At 42.6% G+C, this 20,251-nt stretch overlaps 2 protein-coding genes across 3 annotated transcripts in view; one reads left to right on the forward strand and one right to left on the reverse strand.

Annotated features, from left to right (window-relative positions):
- Positions 1-1,917: 1,917 nt before the first annotated feature.
- On the reverse strand, positions 1,918-16,067 carry CIAO2A (cytosolic iron-sulfur assembly component 2A). Of its 2 annotated transcripts, XM_081228762.1 has the most exons (5): positions 15,786-16,065; positions 11,547-11,711; positions 6,257-6,306; positions 3,984-4,029; positions 2,814-3,303 (listed from the first exon to the last, which is right to left on the reverse strand). In XM_081228762.1, exons 1-5 carry the CDS (start codon positions 15,907-15,909, stop codon positions 3,206-3,208), a joined length of 483 nt encoding a protein of 160 aa, XP_081084888.1. In that variant the 5' UTR covers positions 15,910-16,065; the 3' UTR covers positions 2,814-3,205. The 2 variants fall into 2 exon arrangements, with proteins under 2 accessions (XP_081084889.1, XP_081084888.1); XM_081228763.1 differs by lacking the exon at positions 6,257-6,306 and having other exon boundaries at positions 1,918-3,303; positions 15,786-16,067.
- A 2,975-nt stretch (positions 16,068-19,042) lies between these two features.
- Positions 19,043-20,251, forward strand: part of SNX1 (sorting nexin 1) — a 36,818-nt gene continuing 35,609 nt past the window's right edge. Inside the window, exon 1 of the mRNA XM_081226796.1 lies at positions 19,043-19,267. Coding sequence (XP_081082922.1) covers positions 19,109-19,267 — 159 coding nt within the window. The 5' untranslated portion in view covers positions 19,043-19,108. The remainder of the gene's footprint in view (positions 19,268-20,251) is intronic.

Consider the following 20,251-nt stretch of genomic DNA (forward strand, 5'->3'; position numbering starts at 1 on the left):
GTACTTGGGGATCAATGTGTATTTGACCCTGGTCTGTGAGCCTCAGAGCCCACTCAGACGATGCTTGTCCTATGTTTTAGAGGCAGACAGCTGGTCAAAAAGCACTTGTGTGTGCACGTGTGCACTGGGTGGGAGAATATGGGACAGGGTGTTCACCAGGTACTATTAGCTCCTGCCCTGGATGGCAGACTTCCATGAAGCGGAAAACTTAGTGCTGGTCCTAAGGACCTTTCCAGTGGATTTGTAATTTAGAAAGAAGTGATTACAATGATGACTAAAAATCAGCAATATTTTATTACTTCTAGATCTATTTATATATGCTGGATAACCAATTTTTAAAGATCTGGGAAGAAAGAGAGGAGCCAATGAGAGCTTTCACAGCAAAAGATTAAGAATCGACAGTGACATTGCCACAAAGCTGGTGCTCCGATGCCACAAAGTTAGTGGTTTTTCTCAAGAGAGGAAGATCACGGGGATGAAGCTCTGCTGGGATATTCCCACAGTGCAGAGCCTCAGCAGAAGCCAAGATGGTTTGGGGTTTTTTTTTAATTTATTTATTTTTAATTTATTTATTTTTGGCTGCGTTGGGTCTTCGTTGCTGCGCGCGGGCTTTCTCTAGTTGGGGCAAGCGGGGGCTTCTCTTCGTTGTGGTGTGCAGGCTTCTCATTGTGGTGGCTTCTCTTGTTGTGGAGGACGGGCTCTGGGTGCACGGGCTTCAGTAGTTGTGGCACGTCGGCTCAGTAGTTGCGGCACATGGGCTTAGTTGCTCTGTGGCATGTGGGATCTTCCCGGACCAGGGCTCGAACCCATGCCCCCTGCATTGGCAGGAGGATTCCTAACCACTGCGCCAACAGGGAAGCCCCCAAGATGGTTTTAATAGGACTTCTATAACCAGTATGTTGTGTAAGAATTGATTTTATTTTTGTCCCCCATTAATCCTTCGAAACTTTGTTGAGAAGGCATGATCTTCCTTTGCCCATGGGTGAAAACTTGGGTAGACACGTGATTTCTGTCAGATTAAGTCATCTTGTCACTTTTAACCATACAATCTCACTACACTGAATTATCTAGTCACATCTAATAGTTAGAACTACAAACTTGGCATCAACTCTTTCCTAACTTGAGCTTGCTTCAGGCTTGAAACCTCCAGGGGAGCCATGGGATAGGGTCCTCTGCTCTCTCTTCTTTCCCCCTCTTCAACTTCGCCACTGCGGGAGCTGAGGGAGGGAGGAGCACCAGAGATGGGACAGTTCTTACTTAGCTGTTTGGCTTTGTGCTCTCTCTGCCTGATGATTAGAGCTGGCTCTTTCTCTTAGGTTGGCACTTTCGTTCGCTTACCAGGCGTTCCCGCTGTGCCCCTTGACCCTGGCAGAAGCATCTCCATCCTGGCTGCTCACTTGCCGTCTTCTCCCCTCAGTCCCTGGGCACCAGGCAGTACACCTCCAGACCCTTTCTCTGAGGTCTCCTTGGCCCTGCTGATGGCTTGTTGAACAATGTCAAATATGACCCCACAGCATGGTCCACGAGAAACATTTGTGCATCCCAGGGCTCTGTCATCAAGGTAGTTAGCCTTATCTTTCTCTCACCCTCTAGATTTCCTGGACAGGAGTCAGGCCCCAGCCTTCAGCCCACTTCTGCTTGCTTTCTCAGGCCTGAGTCAGGCACCACTTTTCTGGGTCTCTCAACTGCAGAGGACACATTTCCAAATTCTCTGAGTTGTCCCCTTGAAATTCCCCTAAGCAGATAGTGGTAGAAGGTGTCATTTCCTCACCTTTCCACCAAGATGGGGGTTGGAACTCAGCATAGCAACAGCTTTAACCAAAGAAATCTCTTCATCAATCTTCTTACCAAATCCTCTCTGTTCTCTCAAAACTCATATTCTTGAAGTGGATAAAGGGGTTCAAGAGCCATGGGACAAGTTCTCATGTTTTCCCCTTAGAATCCTCAATTAAATTTGAGGCAGAAGAGTTCTATTCTAATACCTTGTGTATTAGTTACTTATTGCTGCACGGCAAATTACACCAAAACTTAGTGGTGTAAACAATAAACATTTATTATCACTCACAGTTTCTTTGCATCAGGAATTAGGGAGTGGCTTCTGGCTCAGGGTCTAGTGAGGTTCCAGTCAAGATGTCAGCCTGACCGAGGCTTCACAATGGTTTCCAACGTGGTTCCCTCACATGGTATGCAAGTTGGTGCTCGTTGTTGGTGGAAGGCCTCAATTCCTCTCCATGTGGAATTGTCCACAGGGCTGCCTGAGTGTTCTTAGGACATGGCAGCTGGATTCCTGCAGAACGAGCAACTCAAGTGATCACAAGGTGAAAGCAGTAACATCTCTTATGATCTAGCCTCAGAAATCACACACTGTCACCTCTGATTCTTTTTTAGCCATGGCAACCAGTTCTAGTTCAATATGGAAGGAAACTACAAGGGCACGAATATCAGGAATCAAGGATCATTGCGGGGGCACCTCGGAAGCTTCCTAACATACCCTGTTACACTTCAAATGACCACTGTCCCCTAAAACAAACTGAACAAAGTACAAGTAAAGAAGAACCCATTAATTTAAATTGTTTAATCAAAATTTCTTTGGGGACTTCTTGATCTTCAAAATTACATATGTCACCTGGCCCTCTTCACATTTGTTCCTTATCTATAAATGGGTCCAGGACTCTTCTTGAAGGAAGTCAGTGCCCAGGCCTGATATTAAGGGTTCTTTTTGGTTCTCCTATCTCTGATTCTACATAATAATCAGAAAATAAAGCTTTGGAAATATTTTTTAGTGTTAATATTTACACTAAAATTTACAATTAAATAAAAACATTCTAAGGTGTGTACAAGAATCATCTCTGTTTTATTTATTTACAGAGTAATGATTTAAACTGAATACATTTGGGCACAGTAAATATTTGACATGAAAAGCAGTTGTATCAGAATGGGCATCAGAAAAATAGTAACTCATCTGATACATAATTACTAGAAAATATTTTTCTGTCGATCATTTAAGTGTTACAAATCCTGAGAATGTTAAACACTGAACAAACTAGGTACTACCTTATAATTAAATCTTGCTTGGAAATCATCCTTTAAAAAAATGCACTGAGGTACAAATCGCCTACATATTAAACATGAGTCTTTTACATTTTACAAAGAGTTTAAACAAATATATCAAATGATTCCAGTTCAGTGGCTCTTAAAACAGCTATTAGTCAGGTTCAAGGACACACTGTTCCACGATTTCCCGTAAGTTGGGGTTCTCCATCGCAGCTGCCACTCGCTCTTTGTCATTTATCTGCTTGTTGACTGCAAAACACACAGGCAAAAGTTAGCAGGACTATGTCAATACACAGCAACAGACAGTATTTTTATTAGCTTTTTAAAATAGAATTTAACTCCTTGAGAACTTAACGCAGGTTTTGGCTAATTATTCATAAGTTTCGAAGGGGAGACTTAAAGAGAAAAAAATCCCTTGTAATCCCACTTTTGCTTTTCCTAAATCCCACCTCTGTTATTTTTAAGTGGCTGCCACTTTATTTCTCTCTGTAGACTAGAGATCCTTTATACAAAAAAGCTTCTCTACTCCCATTTTAATACATTAACCCAGGAAGACAACACCTACCCCAAGATTCCCTAAAGCTTTACTTGCTGGACCTTTGATTTCAATTTCAAGACATAGCTCTCTATCCTGCCACCAAAGAAAAGAATCAAGCGCTCTTTAGAGCTTATAATTCAAAGTTCCTAGAGCTGGATATTCTTCACAGATGTGTGGCCACTGGCCTAAACCAGTCAATATCCACAGGGCTTAACTCTAGTTCACCCAGAGTCCCACTAAAAAATTATTTTCTTCTCAAGGAAAAGCTAAGAGCTGATTTTGTTCTTTTTTGCAAATGACCCAATAGATACTTGGCTGGCAGAATAACGTAATACCCAAGATAAAGTACTATATGAAGCTGTTTTCTAATAATGGTTCAAAATTCACTTACTATCTTCCTCTGTTGAGTGGGTTCCTTCAGAAATGTAGATTTCCAACTAGGAAAAAAATACATTAAAAGCAAAACATTTAGAGCATTCTAAGATGAGTGAGGTGGAATGTACAATGGACTCAAGAGTCTAGGGATGAAAGCCCAAATCCTGTTTCCAACATCAAAGACTTGGGACAAATCTTCACATTCTTCTCTAAAATGAGGGCTGAAGTTAGTAGGATTTTTTATTTTGGTCATATGGGGAAGGCCCGCAGGGGGTATTCCCATTCATTATTTTTTAATGAATACAAACCTACAATTTATTCAAGTGAGATCTCATACATGTTTTACTCAACAATATCTATCCCCTGCACTCTACCTCTTCCTCCCAAGTCAGTATCTAAACTTTCTCCCTGCCCCACCCCACAAGAAAGACACATTAATAATCTAGTGTTGGGGCTTCCCTGGTGGCGCAGTGGTTGAGAGTCCGCCTGCCGATGCAGGGGACGCGGGTTCGTGCCCCGGTCCGGGAGGATCCCACATGCCGCGGAGCGGCTGGGCCCGTGAGCCATGGCCGCTGAGCCTGAGCGTCCAGAGCCTGTGCTCCGCAACGGGAGAGGCCATAACAGTGAGAGGCCCGCGTACCGCAAAAAATAAAAATAAAAAAATAATAATCTAGTGTACTTTCTTCCATATTTTTCTCTATACCCACATAATTTAACAGATTTCACTCACACACACACACACCACACCACACACCCCCCCAAGGCTGGAAGTTTCTTTTTATTGTGTACTTTACAAAAATGGGATCACAATATATAGTTTTCAGTATCCTCCTTTTCTCATCTACTATTATCTCGATAAATTTATTCTCAAGTACAATACTGGTTAAGCTATCTCTCCTGATCCTGCTGCACTCACTCCCTTAAACTAGCTAACCTCCAAGAACCAGAGCTTTTGAGACAAACCCACAAAATTATTGCAAATCTTGTGGAAAATAAATCATGCTATATGATAAAGATATGTCTATTTTTCAGGGAACATTGGAGCATGTGATCTAATTCGCATATATTTATTTACTACTGAGATAAATGTTTTTCATGAGGGGGAAAAATCATAGCCTATTATGGCTATAAGAGACCCTAGAGACCATTTAGTCCAGTCTTCTTTAAAAGACAAAACACCATATACATTCCCCCAGTGGCATAACACTAACTCTTATTCTAAACAACAAAGGAAGTGGTATAAAATCACTCTATACTCATTTACTTTGGCTTAAAATTATGCACGACTCACTATTCTGAAAAATGGTAAATAAAGGGGAAGATTCAAGCATTTACCTTGCTATTCCTATGCGAACTATACCTCAGGGTAACCAAACAGTTGGTTTGGTCCACAGAAGATTCTAAATTTGAGAGGTTTCTTGTGGCCCTTTTTAAGTGGTTCTTAATTGGTTTTAAATTTTTGGATGAATATTGTCACCCATTAGGGAAATGCAAATCAAAACCACAGTTAGATATCACTTCACACATTCTAGTGATGGCTATAATGAAAAAAAGAGATAATCATAATAAGTGTTGGCAAGGATGTGGAGAAATCAGAACCCTCATATGCTGCTGGTGGGAATGTAAAAGGGTGAAGTGGCTATGGAAAACAGTCTGGAAGTTCCTCAAAAGGTTAAATATCGAGTTACCATAGAATCCAGGAAGAAAAGAAATGGAAAATATATGCCCTCGGTGGAAAAGAAATGAAAACACATGCCCACACAAACACCTGCACACAGAGGTTTATAGCAACATTATTCATAAAAGACAAAAAATGGAAACAACCCAAATGTCTACCAAATTTTAAAACAAATAAACACAATGTGATATCTACGCAAAAGAACAGTACAAGGCAAGGCAAAGAATGAAATACTGATACATGTTATGACATGAATGAATTCTGAAAATATTATTCTAAGTGAAAGAAGCCAGTCTTAAAAGACCACAAATTATATGATTCCATTTAAATGAAACACCCAGAATAGGCAAATCTATAGAGACAAAAGTACATTAGTGGTTGCCTAGGGATGGGAGAGGGTTTAGGAGAAATGGGGAATGACTGCTAATTGGTATGGGTTTTTTTACTGGGATGATGAAAATGTTCCAAAATTGGTAGTAGCGATGGCTGCACAATTTTGTGAATATACCAAAAACCATTAAATTCTATACTTTAAATAGGTGGTTGTATGATATGTGAATCAAATCTCAACAAAGCTATTATAAAACAACAACAAAAAACACATTCCTTACCTTATGTTTAAACGGTAAACACCGCTGAAGTTTAACTCTTAAGCACAGCCCTGCGGAGGGAAAAAAGAAGCCCGAATTATCTCTTCTTATTGGTTCTTGAAAAAGCATACAGCTGTGTCTAGGTGTCTCTATACAAAACAGTAGCTGAAAAGAGCTTAGGCTCAATCCAATATATGCCTCCTTTGAGCCTGGCACCTTTAGCTAGCAACTTTAATATTGATACATCTTACGAATTCCTCATGATAATCCAGTGAGCTAGGTATTGTCAATCCCATTCTACAAATTATGAAACCAAGGTCACAGTGTAACTTACCCAAGATCAAAGAGCTAATAAAATGACAGTTGGGACTGGAACCCGAAACCACTGCAAAACGCAGGTCCTTTCTGATGTATCAATTTGCCTTCCATCAAAGACCAATTCACTCATTAAACTTTATTGAATGCCTGCAACAGGTCAGGCCACACAAAAACTTAAAACCAAGTAAGAGCCACTTAAAAAGGACCACAAGCAGGCTTCCCTGGTGGCGCAGTGGTTGAAAATCTGCCTGCCAATGCAGGGGACACGGGTTCGAGCCCTGGTCTGGGAAGACCCCACATGCCGCGGAGCAACTAAGCCCGTGCGCCACAACTACTGAGCCTGCGCGTCTGGAGCTTGTGTTCCGCAACGAGAGGCTGCGACAGTGAGAGGCCCACGCACAGCAATGAAGAGTGGCCCCCACTCGCTGCAACTAGAGAAAGCCCTTGCACAGAAATGAAGACCCAACACAGCCTAAATAAATAAATAAATTTATTTATTTTTAAAAAAAGAAAAAAAGGACCACAAGCAATCTCTCAAATTTGGAATCCTCTGTGCCTGCAGGGTACAAATAGAATTGTTTCCCTAAAACAAGCTCCTTTGAAGTTCAGTTTATCACCCCAATACCAAGTCACAGTTCAATAATTTTTTTTTCCAGTTGAGACTTCCAAGAGAAATTAAAAGTCAGCTTGGAACAGAGCCTCAGTGCCAATGTTTTACTTCTCCCCCACCATAAAATATGGCATACAATTTTAACTAAGTCTACACCTCTAGACAGAGAAGATAAACCAAGCTGCTCTTATTATGAAGAAAAAGTGTTTCAGTAATGAGTTTTTGAAAAATAGGGTCAGAATGAATCTCTAGTTCCCTGGCTTTGCAGGTTTTTATTTAGAGCAATTTATTTCCTCTCCCAACTAATATCAATACATAAGGGCTTGTTACATTATAAGGAACATTTTCTTAGTATTTTGGTTTGATTAAAAATAAACAACAATAACAAAACCCCAAACATAACACAGCAAAACATAATTGTTAGACTACCTCTCTTTTGAGGAGGTATGAAATTAATTTGCTTGTGGCTTTCTAAAGTACCACTAGGTTTTCTAACAGAATCATCTGAAAAATTCCAGAGAAGGAAAAAGAATTAAATGAGCTACAATGAGATTGGGGCTACCTTAGAGTCTACAACACAGTAATTCCATAATAAATATTAGGGAATTCTAAAGAAAATATATAATTTCCTTAAGAAGGGTCTCCCTTAAAAAAAAAGAAGAAGAAGAAGGGTCTCCCTTTAGAGTATCTATCTACCTTAAAGCTTATCTGGAGGGTTGTCCTTCCTCTGCTCCCACATTGTCTCCTTAATTTGTTTCTTGAGCATCCTCATGTGTTCTAGTCACTGTTGGTAGGTATTTTACCCATAAATAATAACTGTTTTACAATTCACAAAGCGCTTTCTTGAATATCAGTATCCTCAAGATAGGCAGTATAGCATAACTGAGATAGATAATTTGGGTTCAAAAGTGGCTCCACTACACACTAGCTGTGTGACCCCAGGCAAGTTACTTAACGTCTCTGAACTTCAGTTTCCTTCTCTGTTATACAAGTATTAGAATAGTACCACTATATATAAGGTTGTTACGCACGAGGAGTAAATATAGTCATGCTTAAAACAGTAGTTGACGCATAATAAGTATCCAGTAAATGCTAGCTATTACTATTTTATCATTTTCATTTTACAGCCAGGAACCAAGATAAGTGATTTGTTCCACATCACATAGCTAATATGTGGCAGAGCTGGAAGCTAAATCTAGACTCCAAATCCTATGCCCTTCATATCCTGCCTTCAGCCATTCTTGTTTAAGTCAACAGAAAAGATTATCAAGTGGTTTTTCTGCCCTACCCACTCACCCGCTTTGAGTCTTCCTTGTCTTTGGAATTATATACCAGGGTAACTGAGTAGGCGACAACCTAAGCAGTCAGGGTGGAACTCTGACTCAGGTGCCTTTCTCTGCTTAGTACTACCTGCTCATAGGAAATGCCTCCTAATGCATCAACCAGAAAGAGGACTCCCTTCATCGAGTTTTCCAGTCATGTTGCTTGAACACGATTACTATGATACACTACCATACAACATTCTAAAAAGCCAATGGTCTTAAATGAAGCCCATATCAAAAGGGCCAAAAAAGTGACAAAACTCTGTCAAGAGGTGTACAGATCTGAAATTCAACCATAATCTAATCTTGACACCTTTACAGTTATTTTTATTTCATGTACTCTCTCAATCTTTGTCCACATAAACACAGTTTTTTAAAATAACTGCAATCATAATGCAAATTCAATTTATCATTCAAGCTTTTTCATCCACGCTCACACAGATACTTTGATTCCTTGATTATATTCATCATTTTCAATAGAAATAAGAAATGCCATTATTTTTATATCATTTTAGTATTAATCAATACTATAGTTTCTTCCAGGATTTATTATCATAAATTTACTATATATGTTTTGTACATGCTACAGTTTTCTCCTAGGGAATTATTTCCTTAATTCCTGGGTCAAAGAGTATGACCTTTTTTTTTGGCAATACCATGCGGCTTGCGGGATCTTAGTTCCCTGACCAGGGATTGAACCCGTGCCCTTGGCAGTGAAAATGCAGAGTCCTAATCACTGGACCACCAGGGAATTCCCAGTGACTTGCTAATATTTACCCAGAGACTTAAAAATATTTCTACCATATGACCCAATAATTCCACTTACAGAAATTTATCCTGAAGCAATAACTAGAGATAAATAAAAATATTTATGTATAAAGTTGTTCATCATAGTATTATTTATAATTGTAGGAGGCTAGAAGTAGTCTAAATGGTTACAAAACTGATGACCATATAATTATATGACCATATAGTTGACCATATAATTAAAGAATAATATTTAAGGAGAACTAAAAAACATTTCTCATCTACTTCATGCTTTCCATTATTTAACCCTTACAACTCAGTAGTTGTTACCCTTATTATCGGTATTTTACAGATAAGGAAATAGGCTCAGAAAGGTTAAGTAACTTGCCCAAGACCAAAAAGTGACAGAGTTGACAGAGCTGGAACTTTAGCCTAGAGCACACATTCTAATGACAACTTTTTTTTTTTTTTTTTTTTTGCCGTACGCGGGCCTCTCACTGTTGTGGCTTCTCCTGTTGCGGAGCACAGACTCCGGACACACAGACTCAGCAGCCATGGCTCACGGGCCCAGCCGCTCCGCGGCATGTGGGATCCTCCTGGACAGGGGCACGAACTCGTGTCCCCTGCATCGGCAGGCGGACTCTCAACCACTGTGCCACCAGGGAAGCCTGACAACTTTAAAAAATTTTCTTCTTTATACTTTTGTGGAATTTCAAAATTATTGCCAATAAACATGTTACTTTTATAATTTAAGAAACAATATAAATATTACTTTTTGAAATCTGTTTTCGATATCTGTTGAGTCAGAAACTGTCCAATGACAAAAAATAAATATGTATTCAAGAATGCTTTTTCTAGGGCTTCCCTGGTGGCGCAGTGGTTGAGAGTCCGCCTGCCGATGCGGGGGACACGGGTTTGAGCCCTGCTGGGAGAATCCCACATGCTGCAGAGCAATTAAGCCCATGCGCCACAGCTACTGAGCCTGTGCGTCTGGAGCCTGTGCTCCGCAGCAAGAGAAGGCTGCGACAGTGAGAGGCCTGCGCACCACGATGAGGAGTGGCCCCCACTCACCGCAACTAGAGAAAACCCTCGCACAGAAACAAAGACCCAACACAGCCAAAAATAAATAAATAAATTCATTAAAGAATGCTTTTTCTAGTATTGGAATTTTATAACCACTATAGTATCTATGGATTCATAGACCGTCTAGTCCCTCAAGATGTGCCCCATATGCTGGAAACCACTACTTGAGGGATCCCTGGTCCAACAAGCGAGAAGAGAAAGACAACTCACAACAATAGTAGAAACAATAATAAAATATTTACCTTTCCAATCCTTTTTATAAATTTGTCCATTTTTAAATAGGTAATATATTCTCAATGTTCAAAAGCTTAAAAATATAAAAAGTTATAAAGTCTCCCTGCCACCCTATCCCCCATCTGACCAGTTCCCACCATCACTAATGCTCACCCTTATCTTAGCTATTCATTTCTTATGTTTTCTTTATGGATGTGCAATCAAATATAAATGTATATTTTTGCTTTTCTTTACACAAATGTAGCAATATTATACTTGCTTTTATTTCCTAACAGTATGTCATAGAGATCTTTCCATATTAGTATATGGAGAGCTTTTTCATTCTTTTTTATAGCTGCATAGTATTCCACTGTTAATAAACCCCATCACTGATTATTTAATTGGTTCCTTACTGATCAAGATCTGGTTTGAAATAAACTTTCTTTACCTTCTTTTTAACAAAGTATACATTCAAAGATATCTATTGTATATCTCACACCTAACTAATCCAAAATATTGGGAATGCAACCTCTCAAAAAGAAAACTACCTAAAAAAATACCCTCCCACCAGGACTTCTGCCCATGCTACATAGAAGCCAAGAGAGCAGCTAAAAGGAGAAGATGGTGAGGGCAGCAGTGCTAGTCTGACAACACCCATTCCGACCACCAGAACTGAGGAGAGGAGCTGGCCCACACTCAGGCTCCATTAATTGTAGAGAAGCAGCATGGTATAGCTAAAGGAAAAACACACTTAAAGTCAGGAGACCTGGAATTGAGCCTCAGCTTCATCATTTCCTGCCTACATGATGCTGAGCAAGTCCCTTAAACTCTCTGAGCCTCAGGTTCCTCATCTGTAAAATGAAGATAATATTGACTCTCTCATATGCTAATTATGAGAACTACAGAAAATATTCTGTAAACCATAAAGTATGATACATGAGGCTAATTGTTATTGTGGGTCAGTATCAGCTAGAATAATTCAGAATTAATATATAAATATCTTTATCTAAAACCTTACCAATAAGAGTCGCCAAAGAGCAATGAGGTACTGTTGGCGTGAACCTGATAATAACCAAATAGTCTTCTGCATTTATCTCCTGAACCTCCACACAACTTTCCGTTACCACTTCCAGTTCTTCTAAAGTATTGGGTTTCTCTGGGTCCCGGATAGTTCGAATCAAATCTAAAGAAACATCAGAGAAAAGATTTTATGTTAAAACATGAATGTTCTAAATACAAACAATTTTGCCAGTCCTAATCCAAACACTGACTTCTTTTTGTTTGAGCAAATACTACAGCCACTCCCCAGGTTTCTGACAGCAATTTCCACTACTTTTTTCCACTTTTTCCACAATTCCACAATTTCCACAATTTTTCCACTACCTTTTGAGAAAACCATTTTCTTAGATTATTACTACCTCATGTCCAGTTTCTTGGATCCAACCTTGCAGAGAGAATACATGAATGGGGAAAGTGTCATAGAAGTTCAAGGGAAAAAATAACTTAGTTTGAGAGAATGCAGTATCGGGATTTATAGAAATGGAATCTGAATCAAGCCTTTAAAAATGGGTAACATTTTGGGGAATTCCCTGGCGGCCCAGTGGTTAGGACTCCACTGCAGGGGCCCAGGTTTGATCCTTGATCAGGGAACTAAGATCCTGCAAGCTGCACTGCGCAGCCAAAAAAAAAAAAACCACAATAAACAAAAAACAAAAACAAAAAAATGGGTAACATTTCAATATTTGCCATTTAAGGTGAAGGAAAGTAAAGAACAAGTTTAGTTTGCACGGAACTCAGCATAAGGGAAGAAGTTATTAAGAGTTTAGGCCAGCCCATTAAGGGTCTTTTAGAGTCAGCTACAGGCAATAGGATGTCCTCAAGAGGTTCTGAACAAGGGAGTGACATGGACAGCATTACACTGTCAGCTGGTAGACTCAGAACTAAAGAGCAGAGCCAGGGATACCAGCTGAAAAAGCTGGGCCTAAAACAGGGACATGACCATAGCAATAGAGAGAAGGGGAAAGACGAAGAAGTAATTTCAGAGGCAGACTCAACAGAATCTGACAACTATTTGGATGTAGAAGACAAGGAAAGGGAGAAAAGGAAGATGACTAAGATTGTAAATCTAAGCACCTGTGAGAACAAAGATAGAATAAAAAAAAGAAGAGAGAACAAAGGAAGAAAATTGGGTGGGGGCTGAGATAAACGGGTTAAATCTTATAGATAATCATCCTGAGGTGCTTAAGGGGCAAACCAATGGAACATTCCAGCAAACACTGAATTATGGCATAAGGTTTAAGAGAACCAAGGCTGGAGTGGCTGTTGAACTCATGGGATTCACAAAGAACAATGAGTAGAACCGTAGTTTTCAACCTTGGCTGAACAATGGAGTCACTAGGAATGTTTCAAAACAAAAACAAAAACTGGTGTCTGAGCTCTACCAGGAATTCTGATTTAATTGATTCACAGTATGACCTGGGCATTGAGACTTAAAAAAATTCTTCAGGCTATTCTTATGTGCAGTCCAGTTGGAGAATCACAAATGTAAAGGGAAAGAGAACCAAGTACAGATCCGTAGGAAGCACCAAATTTGGGGATCAGTAGGAGGAAGAAAAGCAAAACGCAGCATAAAAGGAAAGAGAGGATGGTTAACAACATCAAATGCTGCAGAAAAGGGCCTTCCCTGGTGGCACAGGGGTTAAGAATCCACCTGCCAATGCAGGGGACACAGGTTCAATCCCTAGTCTGGGAAGATCCCACATGCTGTGGAGCAACTAAGCCCGTGCACCACAACTACTGAGCCTGCGCTCGAGAGCCTGCGAGCAGCAACTACTCAGCCCATGTACCACAACTACTGAAGCCCGTGCACCTAGAGCCTACGCTCTGCAACAAGAGAAGCCAGCGGAATGAGAAGCCCGCGCACCACAACGAAGAGTTGCCCCCGCTCGCCACAACTAGAGAATGCCTGCGTGCAGCAACGAAGACCCAACACAGCCAAAAATAAATTTTTAAAAAATGCTGCAGAAAAATGCAGGTTAACGAAAGCTAAAGCAGGTTCCAGAAGGTCACCTGTAAGAAAGCACTTTCAGTAGAGAGGTAAAGGCAGAGGCCAGCTTGCAAAAGGGGAAGTGAGAAGGAACTGCAAATGTAATCCTAGGGCTTTGACAGGGAAGGAGGGAAGAGCAAAAAAACAGAGCGTTTAGAAAAAGCTAGAACAATGACAAGGATAAGGGAAACTTGAGTATGTTTTATAGCCCAAGGGGAAGGATCAAACAGAGGAAGGAAAAAAAAATAGAGGAAGAGACACACAAATTTCAAGGAGGGGAGGGGAGGAGGCTGGTAAAATAAGCAGAAAGGAATGAGACCAAAGATGTAGGAGGCTGGGTTGGCAGTGGAGAGGAAAAGATTTCCTTCTTACCCTGAAGTTGTAGAAAAAGATGGAAAAGGAGAATGATAAGACAAATAGTGAGGTAGAAAAAAGCAGAGGGAGTTCACATGGGACGGGCTTGATGTTCTCAAGCCTGAGGTTTTGTTCTATTACTCACAGCACCCCTGTAATCAGAAATCCAGCTGGGAAAAATAAAGCAATCAAACTCTGTCTTCTCCCCCCAGCAACTCCTGAGCTTATCACTTGATTAGAAACAGAATTTGAAAAGGGAGGCAGGAAAAAGAGGCTTCACAAGGCTGTGAAACACGGGGCTCAGGGAAACAGGTTTTTTTGAAAAGGAATTTTTTCCCTTTCATCCTAGGCCTTTTCCCTGTAAGGCTCATATATACAAGCTGCATTATATTGTTTATATGTTAAATAACTTTGAAATTAAACCTCATGCCTTATTCAACTTCTCTACTTTTCTAGTGATTTGCATTTATTTCTTTAGAAAGAAAGCAATGTTGCCCTCCTCACATTGCTCCCTTGACTAAAATTCTTCTACTGGCTCTGCACTGATATTAAATTCTTCATTTATATTTAAACCTTCAGGATCCGGTTCCAACCTGCTATGTAAAACAATTTTTGACCACACCTCCCTCCACCTTTAACCACAAGCCCTACCTGTACAATGAAGATGGTTCCAGGGGTTGAATAGAAAATGTAAGTGTGTGTGCGTATATGTATAATATATATTATACATATATAACTCACTGTGTGTGTATTTTTTTTTTGCACTCCAGGCTTGGGTGTGTTAAAGAACTATAAGTTCAAGGCCGGGCTCTTGGGGAATTCTGCTTACTTTGTGGAGATCATTCCACTCACACTTGTCACCTGACTGGGTTTAAGTCCTGCCCCTAGCAAGAGGTAAACCAGATTAACTCCGAAGGTCTTTAACATTCCTGGCTTCTTTCTACGGGTCTATAATCCTTACCTGCATTATCTATATTCTTGTGGTTATACTTCTACCCTTCGTCAGCAGGAATCTTTGAACGCTCGTTAGATCCAGTAGTTTTAGTTTTCAAAAACAATAATAAGTCCAAAAAAGGCAAGTCATAAAGCAATTATGAAGTGATGAAAAGCGCACTAAGTTTGGAATCAGAAGACAAGAGTTTTGGTTTTTGCTGTTTCTTTACTGGCAGAGTGGCCTCCAGGTAGTTGTTTAACCACTCTAAACCTTTATTTCCTCATCTGTACGATGAAGATGGTTCCAGGGGTTGAATAGAGAATATGTGTGTGTGTGCATATATATAATATACGTTATACATATATATATAACTCAATGTGTGTGTATTCTTTTTTGCACTCCAGGCTTGGGTGTGTTAAAGAACTATAAGTTCAAGGCCGGGCTCTCGGGGACCTCTGCCTACGGCCTCTGCAGCAGAAGAGGGTGGCTGTGACCTTGGGCCAGTCCCCAACTTGGCAGTCACCCAGCAGTACCCTCGGAGGCGGAAGGAGGAGTGTGTGTCCAGGGGCTAGGAAGGAAGGAGGCTCAAGTAGGGCAATCAGGCCAGCTTTGCTTCCTAACCAAGCACCCTAGACGCTTGCTCTGCCCATAAGTCTTGAGATGGCCACTAGAACGTGAGGGCAGACAAGGGAAATGAAACGTTTGAGACCTCCAGGCTCGGCTTGCCCCGGGTTTAGCAAGAGCCTGGGTCCTAGAAAGACTCACGTGCCCGCGTGACTTAGGACTCCGGAGAAAAAGCTTCCTACGCTCCCGGACGAGATCTGGCAAAAACCCGAGTTTCCACTCCTACCCCTCAGGTGAGGCCCTCGTTACCCCCGCCTCCACGTATACCACCAAATGCTGCCCTGGGTAAAATTAATTACCATAAACTTCAAGCGCTTTCTCTTCCATGATCCGGGGCTGCCGGGCAGCTCCCCGCTCAAAGAGTCCCGACAGCCACAGGACTCTGCTCAGCGTCCAGGAGAGCAGTCCGGACACCCGCTCCATCCTTACGCTCCGCCATCCCTGGCGACTGTCCCACCCGAGCCACCGTCTCTCAGCAGCGAGCCTCGGGACTTATCAACTTCCTGGTCTTCAAACGGGCCAAGACAAGCCTAAAGGTCCAGGGGAGTAGGGAATAGGCGGGACCGGACGGAGTATCGCGAAGGACATAGGTAAGGGAGCCGCGAGAACTACAAGCCCCAGCATGCTTTGCTCGGTTTCGGCGGAACAAGGGAAAAAAATTCTTGGAGGCCCATGAGGCGCGTTGCGTGCTGGGTCGTATGGGCGTTTTCTTTGGAAGACGGCGAGCTGCAATATGGGATCTGTAGTCTCCAACGGTGGGCGGGGGCAGGTAACGGTCTGTTAACCACCGTTAATTGCCTCACTCAGCGTCTGGATAAGCTAAAGATGAACCCCGAAGAGGTAGGGGAAAGGAGATCTTGATTTCTAGTGCTGGAGGAGCGTCTGCACGGTGACTCCCTAGTATTATTTCTCCGAGGGAGCCGCTTCCGGTCAAAGTTTTCTTACGTCCTAGTCAGGCCGAAAGTGAGTTTCCGTTGCGATTAAACGGAATGTCTTTGGAGCCTAGTAACGATGGTTAGGCGTGGCGGGAGGAGGGGTTCCTTTTTGTTTTCTCGTCTCATAGAGACTCAGGCTAGCACAGCTCCCCACTACGAGATGAATATTTCTGCCAATCGCCTTCAAGATAACTTAGAACGAGAGAGCTTTCCGTATGTCCAGTGTGTCCAACAGTGACATTGGAGATCGCCATCCTAAAAAGAACGTCTTAAGCCCTCCGGTTTGGTGGCAGTGATGGATGCCAGTAACAAGGTTGATGATGCTAATTTTAATTTTATCCATCCATCCCTACAGTCAAATCTCAAACCTTTATTCGATACTTAATTTGCCAGACTTGGTCTATAGACGCCAAGGATACGAAGATAGGACACGGCCCTTACCCTCAAGCAGCTCACAGACCTGTGAGGGAGCCAACCCCTGTTGAGGAATTTGCAGTTACGAACAAATGGAACCTTTTGTCAAAGTTTCGTACCATCTCTATTTTATTTTTTAATAAATTTATTAATTTTATTTGTTTTTGGCTGCACTGGGTCTTCGTTGCTGCGCAGGCTTTCTCTAGTTGCGGTGAGCGGGGGCTACTCTTTGTTGCGGTGCGCGGGCTTCTCATCGTGGTGGCTTCTCTTCCTGCGGAGCACGGGCTCTAGGCACGCGGGCTTCAGTAGTTGTAGCATGCGGGCTGAGTAGTTGTGGCTCGCGGGCTCTAGAGCACAGGCTCAGTAGTTGTGGCGCACAGGCTTAGTTGCTCTGCGGCATGTGGGCTCTTCCCGGACCAGGGCTCGAACCTGTGTCCCCTGCATTAGGCAGGCGGATTCTTAACCACTGCGCCACCAGGGAAGCCCTCATACCATGTCTATTGAGAGGAAAGTAAGGATTATCTTGCTGAATTATCCCATGATAACATCCCATTTATCTTTTTTAAAATAGATATTTATTGGAGTATAATTGCTTCACAATACCTGTTAGTTTCTGTTGCACAACAAAGCGAATCAGCCATATGCATACACGTGCCCCCATATCCCCTCCCTCTTGATCCTCCCTCCCATCCTCCCTATCCCACCCCTCTAGGTCATCGCAAAGCACCGAGCCGATCTCCTGGTGCTATGCTGCTGCTTCCCAGCAACCAACTATTTAACATTCGGTAGTGTAGATGTCAATGCTACTCTCACTTTGCCCCAGCTTCGCCCTCCCACCCCATGTCATCAAGTCCATTCTCTATGTCTACCTCTTTATCCCTGCCCTGCATCTAGGTTCATCAGTACCATTTTCTTTTTTTTTTTTTTTTTTTAGATTCCATATATATATGTCAGCATACGGTATTTATTTTTCTCTTTTTGACTTACATCACTCAGTATGACAGACTCTAGGTCCATCCACCTCACTACAAATAACTCAATTTCGTTTCTTTTTATGGCTGAGTAACATTCCTCCAATTTATCTTTAAACTCTTGTCTAGCTGATTAGATTTTAGGCCCACCAGACAACCAGTGAATAATTTAGGTCCCAGGAAAATTTCATTCAGAGTTTAATAATTCCCCTGCCATCTGTTCCACTCCACTTACCCCACAGCAATTGAGAGGATAATTCTAACTTTCTTGTGATCAAATTTAGAATACTGAAGTCTTATCTCCTCTTTGAGGCGTCCCGCCTTCTCCAAACAGAATTGATGATCTCTTTTACTATGCTCCCACAGCACATTATAGCACTGTTCACTTACATGCCCATCTCCCTCAAGCACCTAGTGGGCCAGAAGCATCTTTATTTCTATATCTCAAAGGCATAGCAGGGTGCCAGGCACACAGTAGATGCTCAATATATATTTCTTGAATGAATTAACTAAATGTTGTTGAAAGAATGAATAGCAAAACTTTACTGTATCTGTTCAGAGACCTCAATCAAAAATATTTATTGAGGACTTCCCTGGTGGTGCAGTGGTTAAGAATCCGCCTGCCAATGCGGGGGACATGGGTTGAGCCCTGGCCCATGAAGATCCCACATACTGCGGAGGAACTAAGCCTGTGCACCACAACTACTGAGCCTGCGCTCTAGAGCCCACGAGCCACAACTACTGAGACCGCGTGCCACAACTACTGAAGCCCATGCACCTAGATCCCGTGCTCCTCAAGAGAAGCCACCTCAATGAGAAGCCCGCGCACCACAACAAAGGGTAGCCCCCCACTCGTGGCAACTAGAGAAAGCCTGCACACAGCGACGAAGACCCAAGGAAAGCAACAATTAAAAATATAAATAATTTTTTTAAATGTTTATTGAAGCTCTATGTAGCCACTGTGCTTGGCATGGGTTGGTGGCACCAAGAGGTTTTCAGACTCGCTTCTTCATCTCCTTAAGAAGCCCGGTAGATAAAGCTATCTAGAGCACAAACAACCGTTTAGAACATGCACGTCCCCGAGCGCCTCCTTTTCTGTCCCTTTGCCCCGTAGGTTAAGAGCTCTGCCCTGAGACCCAGGGTTTGGATTGGCTGGGCAGGAGCCACGTGTCGTCCCGCCCCGCCCCGCGCGCCCCGTGGGGCTGGTAGCGGCCATCCCTCTCCGAGCCACTGGAACGCTTTGCTCGCGGTACTATCTCTTTATAAAGTTGTTGTTGCGGCTTCCGCCGTGGGTGGAGGAAGATGGCGTCGGGGGGTGGTGGCTGTAGCGCTTCGGGAAGACTCCCTCCGCCCTTCCCCGTCCTGGAGCCGGAGTCCGAGGGAGCGGTCGGGGGGTCAGAACCAGAGGCCGGGGACAGCGACACCGAGGGGGAGGATATTTTCACCGGCGCCGCGGAGGCCGTGAGTTCGCACCCTTCGGGGCAGGCGGGCGGGCGCCCCCAAAGGAAAGCGAGGCTAAGCGAGGGTTGGGGAGGCTGGGCAGAGTGGGCCCGGCGAGACCTAATTACGTTGGTGACAGTAGTCGTGGCTTGGGTTCTAGATGAGCACCGAGACGTAGGGCCCGGCTTCCCCGCCTCTGGGCGGACGGTGAGGAGTTAGGGATGTGGTGGCTTCTCAGCTGAGGTCCCTGACAGCGAAGAGCCGCCGAGGCGGGCATTTGGCCCTGCCTTGCGGCCCCACGGACTCACGGGGCTGGTTTGCTGGTGGTTTCCTGCCGGGCTGATTTAATAGATCAAGATAAGGGGGTGGGGTGCAGACTTTCCTTTACCTCGCCTTACTGTTCCAAGGATGAATAATGTTATCTGGAGTTGGCCAGGATAGTGACCTGCTCACAAATCCTTTCGTTAGCTCCATCCTTACCGGTGATTACTAAAGGCCCTTTCTGGATCTTAGTCTAGGAGAATTAAGTTGACTCCTTTGATCTCTAGGAAAATCCTGCCAGATGTCGGTTGAAAAAAAGGTCCTGCCAGATAAATCACTACGTAGATCGAAAACTTTGTCCCTTTTTTTTGTGCCTAACTACCTCAGTGGGAGCAAATCTGTAAATGAGAGGAGGAAATGGTGTTTCCCATAGTAATATCCGGGTTTCTTATAAGAGTTAGGTATTGGAAAAAACTCATCTTTATATGTGGAATGTGGAAATCAGTAATCATTTCTGGAACCAATGGAGATGTTTTGGGGCTGTTTTATAAGAATACTGACTCATACCACTTGATACAGTTAGTTCCAGGTTGAAAACTTCTTCAGTGCTAGGAGTGAATTTATGTATCTTTCTATCTTGGTTAATGCTTAGCTTCATAGTAGCTACTCAGTATATGAGTGACTAAATAAACAGCTTTAAATTCTTTATGCAAGCATGTGTCTGAAAAAATTTGAGGCTTCTCT

Source organism: Mesoplodon bidens, assembly GCF_964165515.1.
Source record: "Mesoplodon bidens genome assembly, chromosome: 3".
NCBI lineage: Eukaryota > Metazoa > Chordata > Mammalia > Artiodactyla > Ziphiidae > Mesoplodon > Mesoplodon bidens.